This window comes from Asterias amurensis, chromosome 7 (genome assembly GCF_032118995.1).
Source record: "Asterias amurensis chromosome 7, ASM3211899v1".
NCBI classification, from domain to species: Eukaryota; Metazoa; Echinodermata; class Asteroidea; order Forcipulatida; family Asteriidae; genus Asterias; species Asterias amurensis.
The window spans coordinates 20,768,935-20,796,436 of record NC_092654.1 but is presented as its reverse complement, the minus strand read 5'-3'; the positions used below and the strand labels follow the sequence as shown (position 1 = coordinate 20,796,436).

At 36.7% G+C, this 27,502-nt stretch overlaps 1 protein-coding gene across 1 annotated transcript in view; it reads right to left on the bottom strand.

Moving 5' to 3' along the window:
• LOC139939728 (uncharacterized) overlaps nt 1-27,502 on the bottom strand; it is an 80,703-nt gene that overhangs the window by 25,354 nt on the left and 27,847 nt on the right. Inside the window, 35 exon segments of the mRNA XM_071935819.1 lie at nt 515-553; nt 836-877; nt 1,761-1,802; nt 2,506-2,532; nt 2,677-2,952; nt 3,125-3,286; nt 8,169-8,231; nt 8,552-8,572; nt 8,766-8,804; nt 9,409-9,447; nt 9,730-9,771; nt 10,128-10,178; nt 11,525-11,563; nt 12,155-12,193; nt 12,476-12,517; nt 12,891-12,938; nt 13,116-13,157; nt 13,766-13,792; nt 13,937-14,212; nt 14,408-14,569; nt 16,474-16,536; nt 16,829-16,849; nt 17,931-17,951; nt 18,361-18,381; nt 18,978-19,091; nt 20,151-20,399; nt 21,115-21,354; nt 22,421-22,483; nt 22,805-22,825; nt 23,539-23,556; nt 23,749-23,862; nt 24,350-24,598; nt 24,911-25,150; nt 25,972-26,025; nt 26,328-26,348. Coding sequence (XP_071791920.1) covers nt 515-553; nt 836-877; nt 1,761-1,802; nt 2,506-2,532; nt 2,677-2,952; nt 3,125-3,286; nt 8,169-8,231; nt 8,552-8,572; nt 8,766-8,804; nt 9,409-9,447; nt 9,730-9,771; nt 10,128-10,178; nt 11,525-11,563; nt 12,155-12,193; nt 12,476-12,517; nt 12,891-12,938; nt 13,116-13,157; nt 13,766-13,792; nt 13,937-14,212; nt 14,408-14,569; nt 16,474-16,536; nt 16,829-16,849; nt 17,931-17,951; nt 18,361-18,381; nt 18,978-19,091; nt 20,151-20,399; nt 21,115-21,354; nt 22,421-22,483; nt 22,805-22,825; nt 23,539-23,556; nt 23,749-23,862; nt 24,350-24,598; nt 24,911-25,150; nt 25,972-26,025; nt 26,328-26,348 — 3,027 coding nt within the window.

Here is a 27,502-nt window from a genome sequence, read left to right as displayed (position 1 = left end):
GAAAAGATGATTCAGTGATTTAAAACGTTAGTTTAACAACTGTTTTAAAAGCACATTCACTCACTTTAAATATTATTTGGGTACTTTGTGCAACACTTAAAAAAGGCCAATATTTACAGATTTACATTGAACTTACACCGTTTGAAGGTAATGATAGTATAAAGCGTACCGTAAATTATTGGTTGCTGGGCTGCTGTAGTTTTTTAGAGTTGAGTAAAACAATGTTACAAAAACACGTTTATTAAAAAAAAATAAAAAAAATACAGCACCTAAGTAATTAATATTTGAGGGAAAGCTTTCTATATTATCGTTATCCTTTGTTTGTGTAAGTTAAATGTAAATCTGTGCACATTGTGTTTTGTGTTCTAGACCCGTTAAATGCATTCCAGAATTAGATGATATTTTATTTCACCAGTCGATATTAGAACCATTCAGGTCACGAGCCTTCATCATTGGAATGTTATTAAAATCATACAAGTCTTTTGACACGGAACCGCAATCATTAAAAATCTACCTGAATTCGATCCACTGCTACTTTTCTTGCGTTCACTCACTGCAAATAAATGTTTATCGTATTTAAACAAACTCTTTTCACTAATTAAGTGACATTTTAAAATGTAATGTTTGAACTTATATTTGATAGTATTGTAATTCAAAGGGATGTTGATTATCATCCAATACTTATTGATAACTTTTCGAAAATCCAATGTTACAGTTACACATTCATTTCTAGCTACTTTCCACACTGCATCAATACCACTGCAGCTTTGTAAAAATCATGGAGTATAACTGTTGAAAGATAATTAAACGAAAAGAACACAAGCCTGAAGTTTACCTCCCTTCTCGATTGTCCGCGTCTTTGTTGGGTCCTTTCTCGCTAAAAGACAACGATAGGGAAAACTAAGTTAGGATAATTCCTTTCGCTAAGCACAGGAAAACAAGTTAAACGAAGATTGCCCAAGCAAACGTGATTCCCAAATATAAACAAGCCGTAATTCAGTTGACAAGGCAGGTAGACGCAATAGGCAGTTAATTGTATACCAACATCCGACCACGAAGCAAACTCGCCACAACCACAACACAGTATGTCTCGCCCCCTTGCTGACAAGTGTCACTTTCTTTGAAAAAAAAACCCCTATTACAATAAATGTGAATTAATTTTGCCTACTACAAAAATAATGAATACACTACAAAAATACTAAATTTGTTACAAATGCATTACGTCGTCTCTGCCTGGTCTTTTCATCGCTGGTTTTACGAACGTACGTTCATGTAAAGTAAAAATACAAAATCTGAAAGAAGAACGGTTGAACTCAAATACCATAACCACATCCACAGCCACAGCCACAACCACAACCACAACCACAACCACGACCGCGACCGCAACCGCAACCACAACTACAACCACAACCACAACCACAACCACAACCACAACCACAACCACAACCACAACCACAACCACAACCACAACCACAACCACAACCACAACCACAACCACAACCACAACCACAACCACAACCACAACCACAACCACAACCACAATCACAACAACCACAACCACAACCACAACCACAACCACAACCACAACCACAACCACAACCACAGCCACAACAACAACCACAATCAGAACTACAACCACACCACAACCACAACCACAACCACAACCACAACCACAACCACAACCACAACCACAACCACAACCACGACCGCAACCGCAACCGCAACCACAACCAGAAAAACAAGCAAAACACGGTTGTTACCTCCCTTCTCGATGTTTCGAGTCCTTGTTCGTCTCGGTTTCCCTAAAGTAAATTGAAAGTGTTATTGTTATAATACAAATAAACAACTTGTTTAAAACTTAATGACCGATATCCAGAGCCACAACCACAAAATAACCAATCCAAAACCACAATAACGACCACAACGAATAAAACATCCACAGCCTCGCCATGAACGACAACAACACATCAAAAACAATAGTTTTGATATAACCTCAACACCAACCACAGCCAAAAAAAGTACATGAAGTATAAGTTATCCCACGTAAAATTAACTACAAAACTAGAAAACAAATAATTATAATACAAAACAAAAAAATAAATTCACTAAAACTAAATTATTTACAATACAAAGTAATTGTAGTCCAGCTAAGAAAGGTGTGAAGATGCTGGAGTAGTGTCCACTGGTCACACATTTAAAATTCGCTTACATGTCCAGGGGCCGATTTCACGAAACTTTACGCAACTGCGTAAGTCCACTTACGCAACGCACGCGCCATAAACGTTGCGCAAGTGGACTTACGCAGTTGCGTATAATTTCGTGAAATCGGCTGCAGGCATGTCAATTTACTGTTTTGAATTCGTTCCGTGTGGTTATTTTTTTCTCTGAATAAATTGGATTGTTACTGAGCTACAACAATGATGTAAAATAAAGTGTTTACACTAAGCGTGAAGCTTAAACTACAACAAAAAGGCTAACATCACACGAACTGTAGAATATACTTACTATGGTAGCTCCTCCATTTGTGTTGAGCTAAAAGAAATTGCAGAAGGTTTGATTAAACAATTTAGTCAAGAACAACCATCATTTACACTGATATGCTCTGGTTGATTAAATAAGTAAACACACTTTTATATTTGTTTAGTGTTTTGTTTGAGAATGAAAAATGACACTTACTGATCTTGGTGTATTTAATCTGACAACCTCGCTGACGACGCTTATCCACGTTCTTAACGGTGAAAGCCTTGCAGTTTAATTCTTTGCCATCCTCCCTTCCAGGAGGCGAGTATTCGATAAGGGTAGTGAAGTCTTGGTCCAAGATGTAGCTAATTATGAAAGCTGACTCGGTAACTTCAATTGAGAACTTGAGACGACCTGAAGTATCAGGCGTGGTCTCAGAGTCCACCACTTCGCCTTTGCCGTTTTTGAGTGTAAATGTTTCACTGTTGACATCTTATAGATAAAAGAAAACAACACTAATGATACTTTCTTTCTTCCGTAGCTTCCGTTTTGGCCCTCGATCTTATCAGAGTTACTTGGATTACATTGAAATCAGATGAAGTGAATTTGGACATAGTTACGGTTTTTTTGTCACCTAAACAACGTTGCAACTCATTAATCTTACCAAGTTTGAACTCGCCGATTTCACAACCGATTTGGAACTCCTTTGATACCTTATCGTCGAATGGAGATATTTCAAAGGCACTGATTACTTTCGTATCCAAAGTCCTCTTGATCTCCTGTGAAGAACCTCCTGAAGTTGTAAAAGTCTCCCCTTCATCAACATCTTAATTAGAATTCAAATGAAATCAAATGAAATCGAATTAAATCAAGTTAAAGACGGGTTTGAGGGTTTGGCACCCGTTAGAAAGGAGCATGCACTCTTCTCAAACTTCGACTGTAATTTTTACACGACGACTTCAATTTTGGAAGTTGCACATTCCGTCTTGAAAACATGCAAAGTTCCACCATCATCATGATTTTGTCCCTGTCAATGAAGATAATATTCAACTGCTTTTTCAGGCGACGACGGAACTTGATATTTTGTGTTGCGACCTCTCATATGCATAGTACAGGCAAGGTTTCAGGTCGATCTAGCCGGGTTTTCTGTATGTATAGATTTTTACAAAAGTGCACCTTTAAGGCAAAGTCATGTCACACCCTTGATGGCTTCACTACGACAGGACCTCGAATTTGTGGATGTTACATTTACCGGCTTGAGTCCTTAAAATGTTCACCTGCAAGATGACGCCACGTAATGCATGACGTCGTTGGTATTTGATCAGTTCAAGTTTTAGTAAAATGACTAGCAAAATGGCAAAATAACGCAGCCTTTGTTTTTATGCTACGTTTGCACGGTTTTCCCTTTATTAGTGCCATTATTTATTTGCATGTTGTTCTGTTTCTTGTGTTTTGGTACCCCATAAAAGAGCGCTATACAAATGCCTGCTATGCGGATAAACAACATAAAAACTACAACAATAAAATCTAGAGGTACACATAATTATATTACTATTATCAAGTTTAAAATAAACGGTGCGGGCTCGTTTAGAAACTCCAGATTTATCGGGGTGACTCATTGTGATATTTGATGACATTAGTCAAACAGGACCTTAATTTTTTGAAAATTTACATTCAGCCATGCACACATATGATATATGTACATGAGATATAGCTCAATCGTTTCCCCTTTAGACCCTTTCGATTGCACCACGCGACGTCACGTGACGTTTGACAAGCCCTCTCAAGCAGAACCTTGTGAATGTGAATACACATCCCGACTTCAATTAACGTATCAACTTGATCACGCATTGTTGAATGTAAACACGTCGCTTTAAGCTTGTTGACGTCATCGTGCTACATGCAATATGCCCAAAGTGGTCACGTTAGAAACAACACAATTTTGTTGACGTTCACGTTCATGTGACAAATCTTTATCAACGAATTATCTTCAAGCTAGTGCTCATTGTCCACAAAGCACTTAATGGCAAGGCTCCCCACTATATTTCTGAGCTTTTTCAAGTTTACACTCCATCAAGAAATCTTCGATCAAATTCCATGCTTCTTCTCATTTTACCCAAGTCTCGACACTCATGGGGAGACATGTCTTTTTCTTCAGCTGCGCCACGCATCTGGAACTCTCTACCACTTAATCATAGGTCTTTGTACCACAACATTCAAATCTCTTCTCAAAGCTTTTCTTATGTTTCAGATTTTCAAAGACTAATTTTGTCCTTTTTAATTTTTTTTTATACTGCACCTTGAACACCCATAAGGGGGGATACGTGTGCATTACAAGTCTTATTATTATTATAACTATTATTATTTTTATTATTAGCTGTTCCGATCCAGTCGGAACAGCTATTGTTTTCGTCGAGATTTTTATTATTTTTATTATTATTATTCTTTGTTTCTCGCCAAAACCCCATTGCATTTGTATACGTGTTTTCTTTAAGCCTAATCTCCTAAACCATAATACGAAAGAGTGAGTTTATTATACCAAATTGTAGCTTAGAACATAAGCTTTACTCAAAATGTAAAAAAAAATTAAAAGTTTAATTAATTAACCACGTAATCTTCATTTGAATATAACTGGATGCAGTCGCTTCATGTTATTGTTAAATTTTCTCTTTGGTAAATGCCATACAGTATGTACCTATCATGAGTTGTGACTTCTTGAGATGAGTCTACGCATTTGAACATAACTGGATGCAGTCGCTTCCATGTTATTGTTAAACATTCTCTATGGTTAATGCAATTCAGTATGTACCTATCGTGAGCTGTGACTTCTTGAGAGGAGTCTACTCAAGTCTCCTTTTCTTGTTTTTCTACTTACGTTCTGGACCACAGCGAAAACTCTTTTTATTCGTTTCCTAACCGAGTTCTGGACCAATATACTTTGCACACGAATGTGTAGGGTTTTCGTTTAACGAACGTGCGTATATAAATAGGGGTTTTTGACGACGACGGCATACCATGGTGTCCACAGAATTACACTAAACTTAAACAGTTTGAAGATAATGACAGTTGAAAGCTTCCCTTAAAATATTAACTGCTGTGGTGTTGTAGTTTTTGAGAAATTAGTGAAAAAATTGTCAACGTATGACTGGGACCGAGTTGGTTTGGGACCGAGTTGACCGGGTTCGTTTTTGAGAAATGAGTGAAAAAACTGTCAACGTATGACTGGGACCGAGTTGGTTTGGGACCGAGTTGACCGGGTTTGTTTCAGGCGACGAGCGTGGACGACGAAAACAGAACGCCTTGGATTTGGAATAATTTACTGGTGAAGTCACATTGTTTGCGCCGGGGACCATTTGCCTAAACTAATTCAAGTATTTCGCTTTCTTTTCGGAAATTATACCATGACATACAAAAACTCTTTGGCAGGAATACAAAAGCAGCGATTTTATTATGCTGACGTTTCTCTTGTGGTTGAGTGGGTCATTTTTATGAACTGCTTACAATAAATAGGCAAAACATTTTGCTTTATAAAAATGCAGAAATTAAGCAAAATACCTGGATTCACGACTTGTACAAAATGAAAAATGGTATTTGCTGTGTTTAGCTGCTTTTTGTGTTTTAAAAGCTATGTAGTTTGGTCTGATCCTGTGCCAATGACTTTTTAAAGGAAGAAACTTAGCGCTTACGTAATCAGGGAATTGTGCTTACGCTAAGCGTATTTAACAGCTTAGCAGGGAATGTGTTCTTGAGTGTCACAATTCGCATCAAAAAATTTACTACAGTTGACTAATTGTGCTCAATTCCTGTGAAACTGTCACTACAAAAACAGTGACTTAAAAATTTGATTTGCATTCACAGGACAACCGTGCTTTATAATTACTTGTGCAAAAGTAGGCCGGGGCGACTAGTGTGCTTAAGTGTTAAAGTCGCGACTACAAATTATTAGCGTGTGGATACAGATACAGATACGGATATGATAACCGTAACCGTTCACATCAGCCACGTGTTGAATTTTGTTTCGCAAAGTATAGGTATGTTTCACTTGAGTGCGCTCGCATTTATCATGAGTGTTTTTCTGACATACATGACCGATTAGAGACCCCTGTGTTTTATACACTACATTTTCTCATCTTTTTGCTTGCAAATGACTAAACAAATTCTATCTATATCAAGCACGATGTGAAAGCTATTCCGTGGGAAATATTTTTGATCTGGGACAAAAATACAACGGATACGCGTCACGTGAACACACAAAGTGTTGACGTATCAGTATCTGTATGTTTATCTGTACACTTGCGAAACCTCTCTATTATTAGAGTCGCGACTACTGTTTTTCTCTACGATCCATTATAATCGTGCCCACACGTTGACTAAAAAACTAGTCCCGCCTACCTGTTTGGTAAAACAGTTGTGTTGCTTACTACTAATCGCAACATAATTAATGTTGCGCTTGCAGCACATTGCGGCACAAATCTTGAGAATCCGTAATTTATCTCGACAAGCTTCGTAGTTGGGTTTGAGGTGTGACTAGTCGAGTATTAATAATATAATAATAATAATAATTTCACTTGTCACCCAGGCCTATCATGATGGGAACTTGCATAATGAACAATCCTGTGCGAATGGGCCCAATGCTCTGCTCTGGAAGCGAAGATTCAGTGCTTAGCAGAAGCAGTGAATTCTGCGCTTACGTCAAGCGAAATAGACTACTAATTAGCAGGGATTTCTTTTGTTTGTGTGCTTCCAAGGTCGCACTTTGTATTCCGCGCTTGCACAGTAAGCCAAAAATGGTGATCGTAAGCGCAGAGTTTGGTGGTTAAAGAGTTCAGTGAAATCCACTCGTTCTAGATCAAACATCTAACCACCGACCAAATACAAGGATTTTATCCTTAAGTAGTTTGTCACCTGACAATTTGGACTATAAAAATACTGACATGAACTCAAGAAACCAACAAATCAAAATCCTGAGTCAAATATTAGTTGTTTACATTTATTTAACTTTTTAATTGAACTTCTTGTGATAAACATTTCAACTGAAGGTTTGACTAGTAAAAAGGAGATGTTGTTTGTATGTAGAGTAGACCACTCATCTTATATACCGCCCTCTACTGACAACTTACAATATCTAATAAACACTAGCGGGATGCAGCGCTTTGCGCGGCAACCATGCTAGAAACAATATGGGTAGCTTGGCATCAATCGCCGCGTGGACGCGCGTGCAAGGAGTCAATTGTAAAAAATATTAATATTATTTATTAAATTAACCACATGACCCTCATTTGCATATTTAATTAGGAAATCTTTGCAGCATCATATCTCATGAACTACACGGCCAATTTTTAAACTGTAGTTATAGACTCGTTAGGGGTTGGAGATTAATTTTGAAAAAACGTGACCTCAAGTTGACCTCCACTTCCGGGTCAACCGGTTGTGGGACCATATCTCAAGAACTACACAACCGATTTTCAATTTTTTTTCAGTTACAGACTCCCTGGGCGTCCGTCACCCATTTGTCCAACTTGTTTTGCAGTTATATACTCCTTGGTCATTTTAGCAAATAATCCAAGCAAAATACCACGGAACAGCTTAATGTCTAGTTATTATTATTATCATTATTATGAAATACCGAATGACCATACTATAAACTTAATAACCTATTTGCGATCAGTTTTATCACTGGAAAGACAATTGAATTTGTGCATGCTTACCTGGCTTAGGGGGCTTAGGGGTAGTCGAGCTCCGTCCAGGAGCTTCGGTGGATGATTTGACATCTATGTAAGAGAACAAAAAAGTAACAGATTGTCCACAAGGTAAAAACTTGTATATTTCAACTTACACTTTACATATCAAATAATAAATATAAAACTTTACATATCAAATAATAAATATAAAATACTATCAAAAGACAAATTCAAGTTCGTTTTAAACATACGGTAGAACAGAATACAAGTTTACTTATTCATACCGGAGAAATATATTTAGCTAAGAGGAGTTAGTATATAAGAAAACTTGGTTAAGAATGTTGTATCCAGCAGGTGTTGTTTGAATTCATTGAGCCAACATTAAGGAAAACACATTGTTAATCACTTACCGGTTTCCTCTACCACCGGTTCTAGAACGAAAGATTTACAAAATACAAATGGTTAATTATTATATTTTAAAATAAGAAAAAGGGAACATATGATTGGTCTACAAGTAAGTCTTTATTTAAGTTGCATATAACAGTAGTTAATTTAGCTACTTGTCACACTGTATCAATAAACTCATAACTGTTTTTTTTTGTACAATACAAATAAATGACCTACCTCCAACAGATATGGCTTTATTCTCTTCAGAACTTGACCCTGTCACAAGAAAAGATGATTCAGTGATTTAAAACGTAAAGTTAACAACTGTTTTTAAATGGTCTCATTCGAATGTAAAATACAACTCGGTCGAACTACTGAATAATTCAGACTCACTTTAAATACTATTTGGGTACTTTGTGCAACACTTAAAAAAGGCCAATATCCACAGATTTACATAGAACCTACACCGTTTGAAGGTATTGATAGTATAAAGCGTACCGTAAATTATTAGTTGCTGGGGTGCTGTAGTGTTTTAGAGTTGAGTAAAACAATGTTACATAATTACATTTAGAATGCTAAAATAGTTTTCGTTTATAAAAAATAAAAAATAAAAAAAAAAAAAAAAAATACAGCACCTAAGTAATTAATATTTGAGGGAAAGCTTTCTATTATCGTTATCTTTTATTTATGTGAGTTAAATGTAAATCTGTGGACATTGTGTTTTGTGTCCTAGACCCTGTAAATGCATTCCAGAATTAGATGATATTTTTTATTTTACCAGTCGATATTAGAACCATTCAGGTCACGAGCCTTTATCATTGGAATGTTATTAAAATCTTACTAGTCTTTTGACATGGAACCGCAATCGTTAGGAACCTACCTGAACTCGATCCACTGCTACTTTTCTTGCGTTCACTCACTGCAAATAAATGTTTATCGTATTTAAACAAATTCTTTTCATTAATTAAGTAACATTTTGAAATGTAATATTTGAACTTATATTTGATAGTATTGTAATTCAAAGGGATGTTGATTATCATCCAATACTTATTGATAACTTTTCGAAAATCCAATGTTACAGTTACACATTCATTTCTAGCTACTTTCCACACTGCATCAAAACCACTGCAGCTTTGTAAAAACCATGCAGTATAATTGTTGAAAGATAATTAAACGAAAAGAACACAAGCCTGAAGTTTACCTCCCTTCTCGATTGTCCGCGTCTTTGTTCGGTCCGTTCTCGCTAAAAGATAAAGATATAGAAAACGATAGGTTGGAAGAATTCGTTTTCCATCTAGTTACAAGAAAACAATGACTTTTCAAGTATTTTTTGTTTGCACTGTAGACGTCGACTCGAACCAAGGATGCCGCTTCCCAAATAAACAAGCGTACATCAACTTACACGGCAAATAGACCACTGGGCAGTTAAGTGTACCAACATCCGACAACGAAGGAAACTCGGCCCCTGGCCCCGGGCAACTCGCCACAACCACAACTAGCCTTTCTCGAACCCCCTCACCCGACATGTTAAATACTTCTCCCATAAAAACGATAAATTATGCAGACAAAATAAAACTAAATAAGATACAAATGCATTACGTCGTCGTCTCTGGCCGCTCGTTTGACCGTTGGTTGGAAGAACCTGTGTATCTGTAAAGTAAAACAATAACATATATTACTTTAAGGACAATTAACATTGAAACACAACCTACAGTAAGCTTTGGTACCGGCATAATGCGAAACTTTGCAAACTAATATTTGATACAGCTATAATTGTCACACTGCATCAATACGTCGGAATCCCCGAATATAAACAAGCCGTAAATCAATTGACAAGGCAGGTAGACCCAATAGGCAGTTAACTGTATACCAACATCCGACCACGAAGCAAACTCGGCTCACTGCCTCGGGCAACTCGCCACAGCCACAACATAGCCTTTCTCGCCCCCTCCCGACCCCTAACATGTAATTTTTGTATCCCAATAACAAACGATAAACTATGCAGACAATATAATATCATATAAGATACAAATGCATTACGTCGTCGTAAATAACATATAACAACATATAAATAACATAACATGTAAAATAACATAATAACTTTACTACATGTATTAGGGAAATAGCAGCAGCAGCAGCACCAACCCCATGAACAATAGCAAAGAAATACAACCGACTAAATGCAAAACTTTGCAAACAAATATTTGATATTTTTTTAAGCACCCGTTTGTTTCAATAATGTTTGGAAAATAAGTTTTAATTGTAGGAGTTATTCGTATTACCGGTCACATGTATATAGTTTAGGGTTACAACGTGGTTGGCACGATAAACTAACTGGCTTAATTCTGACTATAAAGGACAACGTACATGCTCCAATTTTGTCAACGTTTCGACTTGACTTTTTAAAAGGATTTTGAAGACAACAACAATTTATACTTCTTTTCGAGAATCCAATTCAAACAACACACATTTGCTTCAAAATAATAAAACGGAAATTTTGAATGGACCAGTATTTTTGTCTTATACATGTTGACCAGAACCGTTTCTTATTTCAGTAGATGTTTTTGTCCAGAGAGCGTTTTATCGAAAGTCCATAAAAAGGGATTCAAACACGCCCTTTTAGATGCAGACGCAAATTTGAAAAAGGGAAGTTGAGATCGGTCTAATCAAATCATTCATGAAGTTGCAAACAGTTTAAGGTAATTAAGTTATCAAACTACATTAAATTGGTTGCAGCATTGTATAAACCATGGAGTATAATTGTTGAAAAAAGAAGAAAAGAACATAAGCCTGAAGTTTAGCAAATGTTTTTGTCAAGGCAGCGTTTAAGTAATACTAATAATAAAGATGCAAAATAAGAAAAAGGGAACATAGGATTGGTCTACAAGTAAGTCTTTATTAAAGTTGCATATAACAGTAGTTAATTTAGCTACTTGTCACACTGTATCAATAAACTCATAACTGTTTTTTTTGTACAATACAAATAAATGACCTACCTCCAACAGATATGGCTTTATTCTCTTCAGAACTTGACCCTGTCACAAGAAAAGATGATTCAGTGATTTAAAACGTTAAGTTAACAACTGTTTTTAAATGGTCTCACTCGAATGTAAAATACAACTCGGTCGAACTACTGAATAAATCAGACTCACTTTAAATACTATTTGGGTACTTTGTGCAACACTTAAAAAAGGCCAATATTTACAGATTTACATTGAACTTACACCGTTTGAAGGTAATGATAGTATAAAGCGTACCGTAAATTATTAGTTGCTGGGCTGCTGTAGTTTTTGAGAGTTGAGTAAAACAATGTTACAAAAACACGTTTAGAATGCTTAAATAGTGTTCGTTTATTAAAAAAAAATTAAAAAAATACAGCACCGAAGTAATTAATATTTGAGGGAAAGCTTTCTATATTATCGTTATCCTTTGTTTGTGTAAGTTAAATGTAAATCTGTGCACATTGTGTTTTGTGTTCTAGACCCGTTAAATGCATTCCAGAATTAGATGATATTTTATTTCACCAGTCGATATTAGAACCATTCAGGTCACGAGCCTTTATCATTGGAATGTTATTAAAATCATACAAGTCTTTTGACACTGAACCGCAATCGTTAGGAACCTACCTGAATTCGATCCACTGCTACTTTTCTTGCGTTCACTCACTGCAAATAAATGTTTATCGTATTTAAACAAACTCTTTTCACTAATTAAGTAACATTTTAAAATGTAATGTTTGAACTTATATTTGATAGTATTGTTCACCAAAGGGATATTGATTATCATCCAATACTTCTTGATAACTTTTCGAAAATCCAATGTTACAGTTACACATTCATTTCTAGCTACTTTCCACACTGCATGAATACCACTGCAGCTTTGTTAAAATCATGGAGTATAACTGTTGAAAGATAATTAAACGACAAGAACACAAGCCTGAAGTTTACCTCCCTTCTCGATTGTCCGCGTCTTTGTTGGGTCCTTTCTCGCTAAAAGACAACGATAGAGAAAACTAAGTTAGGATAATTCATTGTTGCTAAGCACAGGAAAACAAGTTAAACGAAGACTGCCCAAGCAAACGTGAAGTGCATTTGGCAATTTGGACGTCGGATTCCCCAAATATAAACAAGCCGTAATTCAGTTGACAAGGCTGGTAGACCCAATAGGCAGTTAATTGTATACCAACATCCGACCACGAAGCAAACTCGCCACAACCACAACATAGTATTTCTCGCCCCCTTGCTGACAAGTGTCACTTTCTTTGAAAAAAACCCCCTATTACAATAAATGTGAATTAATTTTGCCTACTACAAAAATAATGAATACACTACAAAAATACTAAATTTGTTACAAATGCATTACGTCGTCTCTGCCTGGTCTTTTCATCGCTGGTTTTACGAACGTACGTTTCTGTAAAGTAAAAATACAAAATCTGTAAGAAGAACGGTTGAACTCAAATACCATAACCACATCCACAGCCACAGCCACAACCACAACCACAACTACAACCACAACCACAACCACAACCACGACCGCAACCGCAACCGCAACCACAACCAGAAAAAACAAGTAAAACACGGTTGTTACCTCCCTTCTTGATGTTTCGAGTCCTTGTTCGTCTCGGTTTCCCTAAAGTAAATTGAAAGTGTTTGAAAGTGGTTGAAACATCCACAGCCTCGCCATGAACGACAACAACACATCAAAAACAATAGTTTTGATATAACCTCAACACCAACCACAGCCACAACAAGTACATGAAGTATAAGTTATCCCACGTAAAATTAACTACAAAACTAAAAAACAAATAATTATAATACAAAACAAAAAAATAAATTCACTAAAACTAAATTATTTACAATACAAAGTAATTGTAGTCCAGCTAAGAAAGGTGTGAAGATGCTGGAGTAGTGTCCACTGGTCACACATTTTAAATTCGCTTACATGTCCAGGGGCCGATTTCACGAAACTTTACGCAACTGCGTATGTCCACTTACGCAACGCACGCGCCATAAACGTTGCGCAAGTGGACTTACGCAGTTGCGTAAAATTTCGTGAAATCGGCTGCAGGCATGTCAATTTACTGTTTTGAATTCGTTCCGTGTGGTTATTTTTTTCTCTGAACAAATTGGATTGTTACTGAGCTACAACAATGATGTAAAATAAAGTGTTTACACTAAGCGTGAAGCTTAAACTACAACAAAAAGGCTAACATCACACGAACTGTAGAATATACTTACTATGGTAGCTCCTCCATTTGTGTTGAGCTAAAAGAAATTGCAGAAGATTTGATTAAACAATTTAGTCAAGAACAACCATCATTTACACTGATATGCTCTGGTTTATTCAATAAGTAAACACACTTTAATATTTGTTTAGGGTTTTGTTTGAGAATAAAAAATGACACTTACTGATCTTGGTGTATTTAATCTGACAACCTCGCTGACGACGCTTATCCACGTTCTTAACGGTGAAAGCCTTGCAGTTCAATTCCTTGCCATCCTCCCTTCCAGGAGGCGAGTATTCGATAAGGGTAGTGAAGTCTTGGTCCAAGATGTAGCTAATTATGAAAGCTGACTCGGTAATTTCAATTGAGAACTTGAGACGACCTGAAGTATCAGGCGTGGTCTCAGAGTCCACCACTTCGCCTTTGCCGTTTTTGAGTGAAAAGGTTTCACTATTGACATCTAATAGATACAAGAAAACAACACTAATAAATGAAACAAACTCTTTTGATACTATACTTTCTTTCTTCCGTAGCTTCCGTTTTGGCCCTCGATCTTATCAAAGTTACTTGGTTTACATTGAAATCAGATGAAGTGAATTTGGACATAGTTACGGTTTTTTGTCACCTAAACAACGTTGCAATATAATAATCTTACCAAGTTTGAACTCGCCGATTTCACAACCGATTTGGAACTCTTTTGATACCTTATCGTCGAATGGAGATATTTCAAAGGCACTGATTACTTTCGTATCCAAAGTCCTCTTGATCTCCTGTGAAGAATCTCCTGAAGTTGTAAAAGTCTCCCCTTCATCAACATCTAAATTAGAATTCAAATGAAATCAAATGCAATCGAATTAAATCAAGTTAAAGACGGGTTTGAGTGTTTGGCACCCGTAAGAAAGGAGCATGCACTCTTCTCAAACTTCGACTGTCATTTTTACACGACAACTTCAATTTTGAAAGTTGCTCATTCCGTCTTGAAAACATGCAAAGTTTCACCATCATCATGATTTTGTCCCTGTCAATGAAGATAATATTCAACTGCTCCTTTAAGGCGACGAAGGAACTTGATATTTTGTGTTGCGACCTTTCATATGCATAGTACAGGCAAGGTTTCAGGTCGATCTAGCCGGGTTTTCTGTATGTATAGATTTTTACAAAAGTGCACCTTTAAGGCAAAGTCATGTCACACCCTTGATGGCTTCACTACGACAGGACCTCGAATTTGTGTATGTTACATTTACCGGCTTGAGTCCTTAAAATGTTCACATGCAAGATGACGCCACGTAATGCATGACGTCGTTGGTATTTGATCAGTTCAAGTTTTAGTATAATGACTAGCAAAATGGCAAAATAACGCAGCCTTTGTTTTTATGCTACGTTTGCACGGTTTTCCCTTTATTAGTGCCATTATTTATTTGCTTGTTGTTCTGTTTCTTGTAAAGTGTTTTGGTACCCCATAAAAGAGCGCTATACAAATGCCTGCTATGCGGATAAACAACATCAAAACAACAACAATAAAAGCTAGAGGTGCACATAATTATACCATCATCAAATGTAAAAAGAAAAGGTGCGGGCTCGTTTAGAAACTCCAGATTTATCGGGGTGACTCATTGTGATACTTTATGACATTAGTCAAACAGGACCTTTTTTAAGATTTACATTCAGCCATGCACACATAAGATATATCAATCAATCAATCAATAAGACATTTATTTCCACATTCACATCACATGGAGGCATCATCCTAAAAGCCGAGGCTTGTGGCGGATGTGCCCGTTACAAGATTACAGAACAAAACAGGAATACAGCACTAAATAGACGAATAAATAAATACATACCACAACTGTAGATAACTACACAAAGGTTTAACCATGGTTAAACAATGTAATTATAACTATGAAGCAGAACATGTAAGTGAAGTAAACAAAGGGACAACAATCTACATGAGATATAGCTCAATCGTTTCCCCTGTAGACCCTTTAGAATGCACCACGCGACGTCACGTCACGTGACAAGCCCTCTAAACCAGAACCTTGTGAATGTGAATACACATCCCGGCTTCAACTAATGTATCAACTTGATCACGCATTGTTGAATGTTAACACGTCGCTTTAAGCTTGATGACGTCATCATGCTACATGCAATATGCCCAAAGTGGTCACGTTATAAACAACACAATTTTGTTGACGTTCATGTGACAAATCTTTATCAACGAATTATCTTCAAGCTAGTGCTCATTGTCCACAAAGCACTTAATGGCAAGGCTCCCCACTATATTTCTGAGCTCCCCACTATATTTCCATCAAGAAATCTTCGATCAAGTTCCATGCTTCTTCTCATTGAACCCAAGTCTCGACACTCATGGGGAGACATGTCTTTTTCTTCAGCTGCGCCAGGCATCTGGAACTCTCTACCACTTAATCATAGGTCTTTGTACCACAACATTCAAATCTCTTCTCAAAACTTTTCTTATGTTTCAGATTTTCAAAGACTAATTTTGTCCTTTTTTTTAAATTATTTTATTCTGCACCTTGAACACCCATAAGGGGGGATACGTGTGCATTACAAGTCTTATTATTATTATAACTATTATTATTTTTATTATTATTGTTATTATTATCATTATTATGAAATACCGAATGACCATACTATAAACTTAATAACCTATTTGCGATCAGTTTTATCACTGGAAAGACAATTGAATTTGTGCATGCTTACCTGGCTTAGGGGGCTTAGGGGTAGTCGAGCTCCGTCCAGGAGCTTCGGTGGATGATTTGACATCTATGTAAGAGAACAAAAAAGTAACAGATTGTCCACGAGGTAAAAACTTGTATATTTCAACTTACACTTTACATATCAAATAATAAATATAAAATACTATCAAAAGACAAATTCAAGTTCGTTTTAAAGATACGGTAGAACAGAATACAAGTTTACTTATTCATACCGGAGAAATATATTTAGCTAAGAGGAGTTAGTATATAAGAAAACTTGGTTAAGAATGTTGTATCCAGCAGTTGTTGTTTGAATTCATTGAGCCAACATTAAGGAAAACACATTGTTAATCACTTACCTGATTCCTCGACCACCGGTTCTAGAACGAAAGATTTACAAAATACAAATGGTTAAATATTATATTTTTGTCTTGATAATACATTTGCCAGTTTAAATGATGGTACAAAGTTATTCTGCATTATAAATACAAACAAATTTGCATAAACATCTGTTTACTGATGAATTATTTGGTCAGCCATTTCGTATTGGATTTGATTGAAGTCAGTATGTTTTGAATGAAGGTTTTTTCCGCACTGTTTAAGTGAATAAATTGTTTTATTGCCATTGGTGCCATTGGGCCAATTGTATTTGCTTCCAGGGTGAAAACTTGCTTTTAGGTAAATATGTAAAGCGCCTATTATGAAAGCCTCTAAGCGCATTTAAAGAGAAAAATCAATACCGAATTTGTGAACGTCACAATTACAAGTAGGCAGATTGCTAGTAAGCAGCTTCGAACAAATTAGTTTTTACAGGGACTTTAAACAGTGTCAAGAGCTATTCTGGCGAATATGCAAAGGAAAACTATTCAAAATAAATATGGAGCGTAAGAAAATGATCTTTGACCATAACAAAAAGGAGGAACCTCTTTAAAAATTTTGCGAGCAAGAAAAACTGTTAAAAGTTAAGTCCAAATGGGCGGGGGGGGGGGGGGGGTTATGTTGAGCAAGGTCAAATAATACAATTTGAAATTATTTGAAAAGTAAGCAAAATAATTTTAAAAACTTCCCGAAACTTAACTGGAAGCCAATGCAGTTTCATTAGTTCTTGTGTAATATTGTAAGAACGAAGCAAGCAATAAACGGAGCGAGCATCAGTGTTTTGTTCACGAAGCCAGATCTTAATCTGGGAGTCCATACCAGAGCAGAATTTCTGCCATCAAGTCAAAGTTATAACAAAAGCGTAGACGAAGAGTAATAATAGTATTTTTTTTGCAAACATTATCAACATGTCCACCCATGCACAATACAAAAGTCCCTCAATACCCCGAAATTACGGTCAAATCCAAAAACACTTTGGGCAATTTGTAAGGTTAGGGGAGAATTGTTTTTATTCGGAATCGATATCTTAAAAAGACATAAGATCTTGCAGTTATTCAGAGCAATATTTGCTCAAAAACATACCTTCCTCAAAAAAATATTCCTCTGCAAAATAGAACAATTATATAAGTAAAACAAATTAATTAAGAAATTGCTGATATTTTAAATCCAATCGTGATAAACTTTCTAAAGCGAAACATTTCTAACCACTGTAAAAGAACCCCAAAATATATTCATATGTTAATCAAATGGTCTCTATCTGACAGCTGTGGTGTTCGTTGATGGTTAATTCAGGTGTGCCTAGAAATTTACATACTTTTTTAAAAGTACGTCTGTGCGGCACCATAATGTAGCCCGAGCCCTTAATGTAGCCTGACCTAAATGTAGCCCCAAACATGTACCTAAATGTAGCCCGGGCCTAAATGTACGGGCTACATTATGGTGCCGCACATACGTCTTTGTACACAATTTATAAAAACATTTTTAAATTGATAATCATTGATGTTCAACTTACCCTCATCAACCTTTGGTGCCTCTGCAAAGTATAAACATTGTTTTGCTTTAGTTTGTCAAGTATAAGGAAACTTTAGATAGGTCTGTATTAAAGCCATTATACACTTTCGGTAAACAGTATTGTCCAAGTCCCACACTTCGTGTATCACAACTTATATATAAAACAACAAACCTGTGAAAATTTAGGCTCAATCGGTCATCGGAGTCGGGAGAAAATAACGGGAAAACTCACTCTTGTTTCCGCGCGTTTCGCCGTGTCATGACATGTGTTTAAAATAAATCCGTAGTTCGCGCTAACGAGAATTTATATTGTTTTACCGTTTTCTCAAAAAAGCATTTCATGGACTAATATTTCAAGAGAAGTCTTTCACCATTACCTTCTGTAAACCCTGTAAGTTATTTGTAAATCTGTGAGCTTTTTTTTTTTTTTTTTTTTTTCTGTACCGAAAGGGTCCAATGGCTTTAATGTTTATGATGGTCTGAATTGCATGTTCGATTCTTGTGTATTAATTTCATTCATATTTCAACTGCTCAGGAAACTTATACTTTCTTTTAAAAAAGCCGAATGCACTTTTATAAGCAAACAGGATGAAACGCAGACTCTTTGTAGAAACTTACTTGTGCATAATTCCCCTTCGTAATCATCGACGCATACACAGTTGAATTCTGAAGGTTCAAACACATCAACTACGCAAGTTCCGTGTAGTCCACAAGGATTGTTTTCACAGGAATCTACATGAGAATGTCAAAGCGTAAATTAATAAGTGGTCATGCATGCCTTGTCTTTACTAGCTTTGGCTTTATCCCACGTGACCGTGTTTCAGCCAACCAGAATAAAGAACAGGCAAGAGGTGTGTTATAATTGCATCTATTGCGTAGGGCATTGTGATGTTTTGCTAACGGCGGGCATATATAATATCTTTCTAGCGTATTGTTCTGAAAAGTCCCTCATGTTCCAATGGTTCATGCCTTCATTATAGAACGAAAGTAACGAACTAACAAATATTATAACACACCTCTTGCTTGTTCTGTATTCTGGTTGGCTGAAATACGGTCACGTGGGATGAAATAATATAGGCAAGTGATCGCGCGCGCGTGTTTTGCGGGAATAGTACCAGAGCGGGCACTAGTCTTTGCAAATAGTGCCCGCGGTAATAGCACCCTCTCTTGACTTGAACCGTGAACAACAACTACAAAACTCCTTTTTTCTGTTCTTATTTGACATTTAAAACCGATCTTTGTTATAAAACACATATTGACAGGCATAATTCGGTAACTAGTGTACGTCTATTCCCCCTCGAGCCTGTGAGTGATCGGGAAATAGGTCGCTCGTCTGGTCACTTAAAGTCCCTCGTGGGAACAGACGTATTAGTTACCTCGTTGCCAGTCAATATGTGTATACTAGTAGACTGAAAAAGAAACGATGTGACTGTGTGCGTTCTGTAATTGTGAACCTTTGCGGACCTTTTGAGTGAAGTTTTCGTTGCTTATCCGAACAGGTAAAAAGTGCAAACAATAAGGCCTGATGAACATACAATCGGGCGTTTAAGTAAACATCTCACTGTTTTACTTAACACCGACGGCTGTTGGAAAAAGGGCACTGCAATCAATGTTGTGTATATGTAAACTTTGTTTTCTGTTTAACAACATCAAAAACGATCGACCGTCTCTCCCAATTTTCGAGCAAAAAGCGCAAACAAAGTATTTTGCTTTTGTTTTGCCTTTCATTGTCAAACTAGTTCTGCAACCCATCAAGAGCTTTAAAGTAGAAAGTATTCAAACGACACTTACTTTTCACCTCGACTACCAAGTCGCATGTCGCTTCGTTTCCAGATTCGTCAGTAGCTGTACACTTCACCGTGGAAGTACCAAGGGGGAATTCGCTGTTAGAAGATGGAAAACACGCAACGCTTGGGTTTCCGCGCGAATTGTCTTTGGCCCGTGGAAGACTAAAAGGTACTTGCATCGTCTGTGAATCTACTGATGTCACATAGTTGTCTTCCATGTCAACACTGCAATCGATGGTCGGCGGTGTTGTATCTGAGGGTCAGAACAAATCAAATGAGAACAAAACTGTTAGTGTTCGGACTCTACTATGAAGTGCTGATACATGATCTTTTAGGCTCTGCATAAGTTGTTATATCAATACTATTTATGGCTATGTCCAGTAGCCTGCACTCCCAAGGGTCTAATGCTGGGTCCTTACTCTTCCGAAAAGCGCCGCTTTATGTACACAGATAAATCATTGTAGTTGTGCCTTATTCATTGCAGATGTTACCCCAGTGCATTAGGAATGGTGCTAAGTGCTCAAACCTAACGAAGTTCTCTGCGAAGTTTTCTGGCCTGTGTCGAGGATCTTTTTTTATTACATCTCTCGTCCCGTTTCTTATGTAAAAAAGTGTTGTTTCTGGACCAATCCGATTATTTTATTATCTTGATATCATTGTATGCTCTTCTTTGATAAATGCAATTTTTCATATTTTTGTACGGCTTTCAACAAAAAAGTGATTAAAAAATAAAATATAAAAATTAAAACCTGACGAGGTGATGTTTGCAAGCATCGCAGTGAATATTTGTTGATACTTAATACAACAAAAGTGAAGAAACGGTTTAGGGCTTCAATGTCACAAGAAAGTCAAAATTGAAGTGCACTGCATTTAGTTCAGTTTTGCTGGTCATGATACGTGTCTACTTTTAAATGTGAACGATCATATAGCTCCACCGATGTTTACGTTAAACGAATAAGGAGTATTACCTTCAACTTTGACCTCGAACGCACACTCCCCTCTATTTCCAGCGCCATCAACGGCATAGCATTGGACATCTTTTGTGCCAATTCTAAACCTCGAACCCGATCTCGGGTTGCATTTGACATCGACGTCTCCATCGACGTCATCGATGGCAGAGACATCCCACGCCAGTCGCTTTCTACTACTTTCATCGTCTATTTGCTCTGACATATCTACTGGGCAAGTTACTTTAGGTGCAACTGTGTCTGTCAATCGAAACAAATTATGGAAAGTGGTTTGTAGCAGTTTCTAAGATTAACTCAAACCAAGTGTGTTTGATATTAACAGGTATTACAGCCATTATACACTTTCGGGACAGAACCACCCCCCAAAAAAGTTCACAGGGCTTACAGAAGGTAATGGTGAAATACTTCTCTTGAAATATTGTTCCATGAATTGCTTTACCTTTTGAGAAAACATTAAAACGATATCAATTCTCGATAGCGAGAAGAGTGGGCTTTCCCGTTATTTTCTCCCGACTCCGATGACCGATTGAGCCTAAATTTTCACAGGTTTGTTATTTTATATATAACTTGTTATACACGAAGTGTGAGACTTGGACAATACTGTTTACCGAAAGTGTATAATGGCTTTAAACTGGAAGAAAATTTACATAAAAAAAAACACACACACAAAACGATTTTTTTTTTCAAAACTTTTATGAAGCCTGTATCGATCAAGTGACCTGATTCTGCAAGATTGTATTCAACTTGAAAACAATTGTTTTTACAAACAAAGAAAATCCACGAACAATTCTTAACAAACAATATTGTCGCTGACATAATCGCTAATAGAAACCCCCCCCCCCAAAAAAAAAAAAAAAAAAATAAAAAATAAAAAAAAAGGATTCCCGGCGGGATATTTCACATTCGGGATCCCATTTGGAACCCAAACGCAAATGCATATATTGAATGATTCGCCGGAGATGTTAGTAATTTATGCTGTTGAACTTTTCTGCAGTTAGGTAGCGTATGACCATGGCAGAGGTAATGATATGAACTTACTAATTGTGGTTTTTACCCATATACTATTGTGTGTTAGCACTGTAAACTCAATAATTTCCCGAGTCCTATGAACAAATATCCCAGGCATATTACTCGGGGGGGATTCTAACCCACGACCCTTATAATTCTAGAGCAGTGTCTTACCAACTAGACCACCGAGATTGCCGTGTAGCTATAGGCAGTTTGAATCCTATTCAATACAATATGAATTTACTGACCAATTTGCGATACGTTCTATCAATGTAAAGACAATCAAATGTCTGCTTACCTGGCTTAGGGGGCTTTGGGGTAGTCGAGCTCCGTCTAGGAGCATTTGTTGATGACTTGACATCTGTCGAGAAGAAAATAGTAAACGATTGTCCACGAGGTACTCAGTTGATTGTTTCAACGTAGATTATGGGTATAACAAAATAATTATAAAGAAATAATAATTTCAGCGGCAACACTTAGATTTGATGACAATTCTAAATGTTCGTATTTAAGATATTAGCTGTACTTTATGTTTCCACACTTGAGAAGGGTGTTTATTAGTTCAAATAAGTTTGTTATAAAGAATACATATCAAAACATCAACATCGAGCGGCGGTTGTTTTTATTAATTGAATTCATCCAACAAATGTAAATGGAACATAATATTAACAATGGAACTTACCAGACTCCTCTACCACCGGTTCTGTAACGGAAAGTTATACAATACAAATAGTTTAACAATGTATTTTTTCTTCTCCTGTCAACTTGCAACAATTATTTTATGTAGTTTAAATCCAATAAACTCTTCTGTATAGTTCGGAAATGCACATGCCAATATAAATTCTGCTAACCAGCAGAAATACAAGCAATCTGTATTGTGCAACTGTTTTTTTTCTCGCAACGTCTTACGTTTGCAAAAGTATCTTTGTGTCATGATTCATAATTGAAAATTATCTAGTACTTATCAAGACAAACAAAGGATGGGAAAAAATTGTTTATCTAAATCACAGAGTTGTCTGTTGAAGACAGCATGTTTTGAAGTAGCAGTATTTTCGTTATTATAGATAATTGATATTTTTGGTCAACGTTACGTGTGACAATGAAAGTTGATAAGAGTCACTAACATTGAACAAATCATTACAAACTACATACAGTTTAAGTACCTGACCTCTATTTTTAATCCCACCGTCATCTACCTTTTACAGCGAAATGTTTTATGTGAAATAAACTCCCAATATTTTAATATTAAATCAGACCGTCTGTAGGAAATTAGGTTCACTCATGGTTATTCAATTGTGCCTATGAATGTACACAGTTTTGTGTAGATGCACGTCTTTGTAAAAATTGTAATAAATATATTAAACTTAAATTATAAAATTTTGTTCAATTCAAATACAAATATTTTGTATAACTTACCCTCACCCACTGGTGCCTCTGCAGAGTAAAAAAAATACAGAATATTATTGGGCTTAAAGTATGTCTGATATGTGGAAATTCTACACAGCAGAATAATGTTATTGCTAGTTATATCTAGAACACTTTTACACTCATTTGAAGAATAAAAATCAAAAGCCGTTTAGTAAGTCTATCAGATGCACATTTTACTTTCTATTTTTATGAACTTACTTGTGCATAGATCCCCTTCGTAATCATCGATGCATACACAGTTGAATTCTGAAGGTTCAAGCACATCAACTACGCAAGTTCCGTGTAGTCCACATGGATTGTTTTCACAGGAATCTACATGATGATGTCAAAGTGTAAGCTCAGTTAAACTTAATGCATTTGTAAGAATTTCGGTCTGTAGCAGTACCTCAAAAATCAAAGAGATTGCAACCTTAAAGACCGGCCAAGATTTTCTTAGATAAGTATACGAGATTAAACACACCCACGAAGCTTCACGTAGGAGCTTCGTTCCTTAGTCAGTTGGGAGGGGGTCATGGGGAAGATCGGCAGTCAGGTTTTTGAAAAGGGATGGGCTCATACCTTTGCATAAAAGCTCCGTTTCTTTGTACAACTGTTTGTGGTGATGTATAGATTGACAACACATTATATATGTCCGGGTTCGCATTCACAACCTGTTCGAAACTGTCTACCCAAATGTGCCACAAGCCTTAATGAAGTCAGCACCCTGCACCACGATGTATTCCGAGCCTTAATAAAGCAGCAACGCAGTCACACAATGAATCCAAAGCTTTTAACTAAAACGTATTCAAACCGCACTTACTTTTCACCTCGACTATTAAGTCGCATGTGGCTTCGTTTCCAGATTTGTCAGTAGCTGTACACTTCACCGTAGAAGTTCCAACGGAGAATTCACTGTTAGGCGAGGGAAAACAGACAACGTTTGGCTTTCCGCGCGAATTATCTTTGGCTTCTGGAAGAGTAAACGGAACTTGCATCGTCTGTGAATCTGCTGATACAACATAGTTGTCTTCGAGCTCAACATTGCAATCGATGGTAGGCGGTGTTGTATCTGAATGTCAGGAAAGATCAACAAAATGAGCATCACATTTTCGTATTGTATGGTCTTTAAACAAATTTTGCTCAAAAGGAAAGACTTGCTGAGATTTGAAAGCATTGGAGGTAATACTTTTCGAAGCTATAAACAAAGTAAAGTAAAGAAAATGGTTTATGAGTTGCACGAGGAAGTCAAATCTGTGGATTCCAGGAGGCATATTATATGCTGGTCGTGATACGTGTCTACTTAAAAAAAAGGTTTTTGAATTGAATTTATATGTGAAGGATCATATTGCTCCACCCACGTTAAACGAATAAGGATTATTACCTTCAACTTTGACCTCGAATGTACACTCCCCTCTATTTCCAGCGCCATCAACGGCATAGCATTGGACTTCTTTTGTGCCAATTTTGAACCTCGATCCCGATCTCGGGTTGCATTTGACATCGACGTCTCCATCGACGTCATCGATTGCAGAGACATCCCACGCCAGTCGCTTTCTACTACTTCCATCGTCTATTTGCTCTGACATATCTACTGGGCAAGTTACTTTAGGTGCAACTGTGTCTGTCAATCAAAACAAATGATGGAAAGTGGTTTTAGCAGTTTCTTGGAATAACTCAAGCCAAGTTTATTTTTTTTTTATTGACCGCTGTGCGGCACCTAAATGTAGCCCGAGCCCCATTTAGGTCCGGGCTACATTTAGGTACATGTTTGGGGCTACATTTAGGTCAGGCTACATTTAGGGCTCGGGCTTCATTTAAGTTCCGCACAGACGGCTTATAAACTGCCTTTTCAGAAGCAAACTTACATGAAAAACAAAACAATTGTCCAAACTGTTCAGAAGCATGTGACCTGACTTGATGGGTATTGCAGGGTATTGACGACTTATAAACTGCCTTGTCAAAGACAGATTTACTTTGAAAACCCCCCATTATTTCCAAACTGTTTAGAAGCCTGTATCCACCAACGGACCTGATTTGCAGGGTTATCTTAAACGTTGTTAGATAAAGACGAATCATTCATAAATCATGAAAAGAATGTTATTACATGCACAATATCCATGAACCACTTTTTACCTATACAATTCTTAAACAATGATTTCGCTAACGTGATCGCTATTAGGTCATACCCCATATATAGGCCACAACAAACACTCAAGGATTCCCGGCGGGATATTTCAATCGGGAGGGTCCCAGTGGGAACCACAACCAGGTTCATCTGTTTGAATGAGTCCGTACGGTATGTTAGTGATATAAATGGTAAGATGTTGAAGTATTGTGTAGTTAAGTAGCGTATGACTATTATGGCAGAGGTAGTACTATAAACTAACCAACCTACTTGCGATACGAATTTATCAATGTAAATGCAATCGAATTTGTGCTTACCTGGTTTAGGGGTTGATGAACTCCGTCCAGGAGCGTTGGTGGATGATTTGACATCTGTGTAAAGATACAAATAGTAAAAGATTGTCTAAGAGGTAATAAGTTTATTGTTTCAACGTAGATTATGGATATAACAATGAATATAAGGACATAACAGATAAACATTTAGACGGCACCATTTAGATCATTTTGATAATACTAAACGTTCGTTTTTAAGATACAGTAAAATTAGCTAAAAACTTAGTTTTTCCACACAGAAAAGGGTGTTTATTAGTTCAAATCGGTTTGGGATAAAGTAAAAGTATTAAAGAATCTGTTCTGAGCGGCGGTTGTTTAACAACTGAATGGATTTAACTTACCAGACTCCTCTACCACCGGCTCTATAACGGAAAGTTATACAATACAAATAGTTTAACAAGATATTTGTTTTTGTCATATCAACTTGCAACACTAATTTTGTATGTAGTTGTTCATAAGCTGCATAAACCTGTTTGTGATTCTGTGCAGAAATACAAGCAATTTGTATTGTGCAGTTATTATTATTATTATTATTTTTTCTCGCAAAGTCTTGATCACAGACTTGTCTGTTGAAGACGGCATGTTTTGAAATAGCGGTATTTTTCTTCATTATAGATGTTTGATATTTTTGGTCAACGATGCGTCATCGTAAAATGAAAGTTGATAAGAGTCACATAACTTCCTTTAAAATGGAACAAATTATTAAAAATTACATACAGTTTAAGTACCTGACCGCTGTTTTTAATCCAACCATCATCTACCTTTTACAGCGAAATGTCTTGTGTGAAATGAATTCCCAATATTTTAATATCAAATACATACCGTCTGTAGGATATAAGGTTCGCGCAATGGTTATTCAATTGTGCCTATATAAATGTACATAGTTTTGTGTACATACACGTCTTTGTTAAAAATGTAGTAATATATCAAATTTAAATTATGAAATTTTGTTAAATTCGAATAAGAATAAATAGTCAGGCAGCTTATGACCATATTTGAGATGGATGTGGACGTTCCGGACAAAAGCACCACATTTTGTCCAAGTGTTCCTTACTACCTAAGCTTTGCATTTTTGATAGGAACCACCTCACCAAGACGTATTATGGCGGCCATCTCGGATTTCCAAGATGGCCGCCATTTAAAAACCTGTTTTTGCCAGTATCTCACCTCCTGAGTCACCTAGGATCACAATTATGGTGTCTAGATATACATTTCCATGGTCAAGGAATACATCTTCACCACTTAGAAAAGCAACAGTGCATTATTTCCTTTGTATGGCGGCCATCTTGGATTTTTAAGATGGTAACCATATGAAAAACCCATATTTGCCGGTATCTCGCCCCCAAAGTCACATAGAATCACAAATAGTGTGTCCAAATATATATTTTCATGGTCAATGGATCCAACTGTACCACTCAGAAGAGCAGCAGTGCCTTCTTTCTTTTATATAGCGGCCATCTTGGGTTTTCAAGATGGCCGCCATATGAAGAAAACATATATTTTATCAATATCTCAC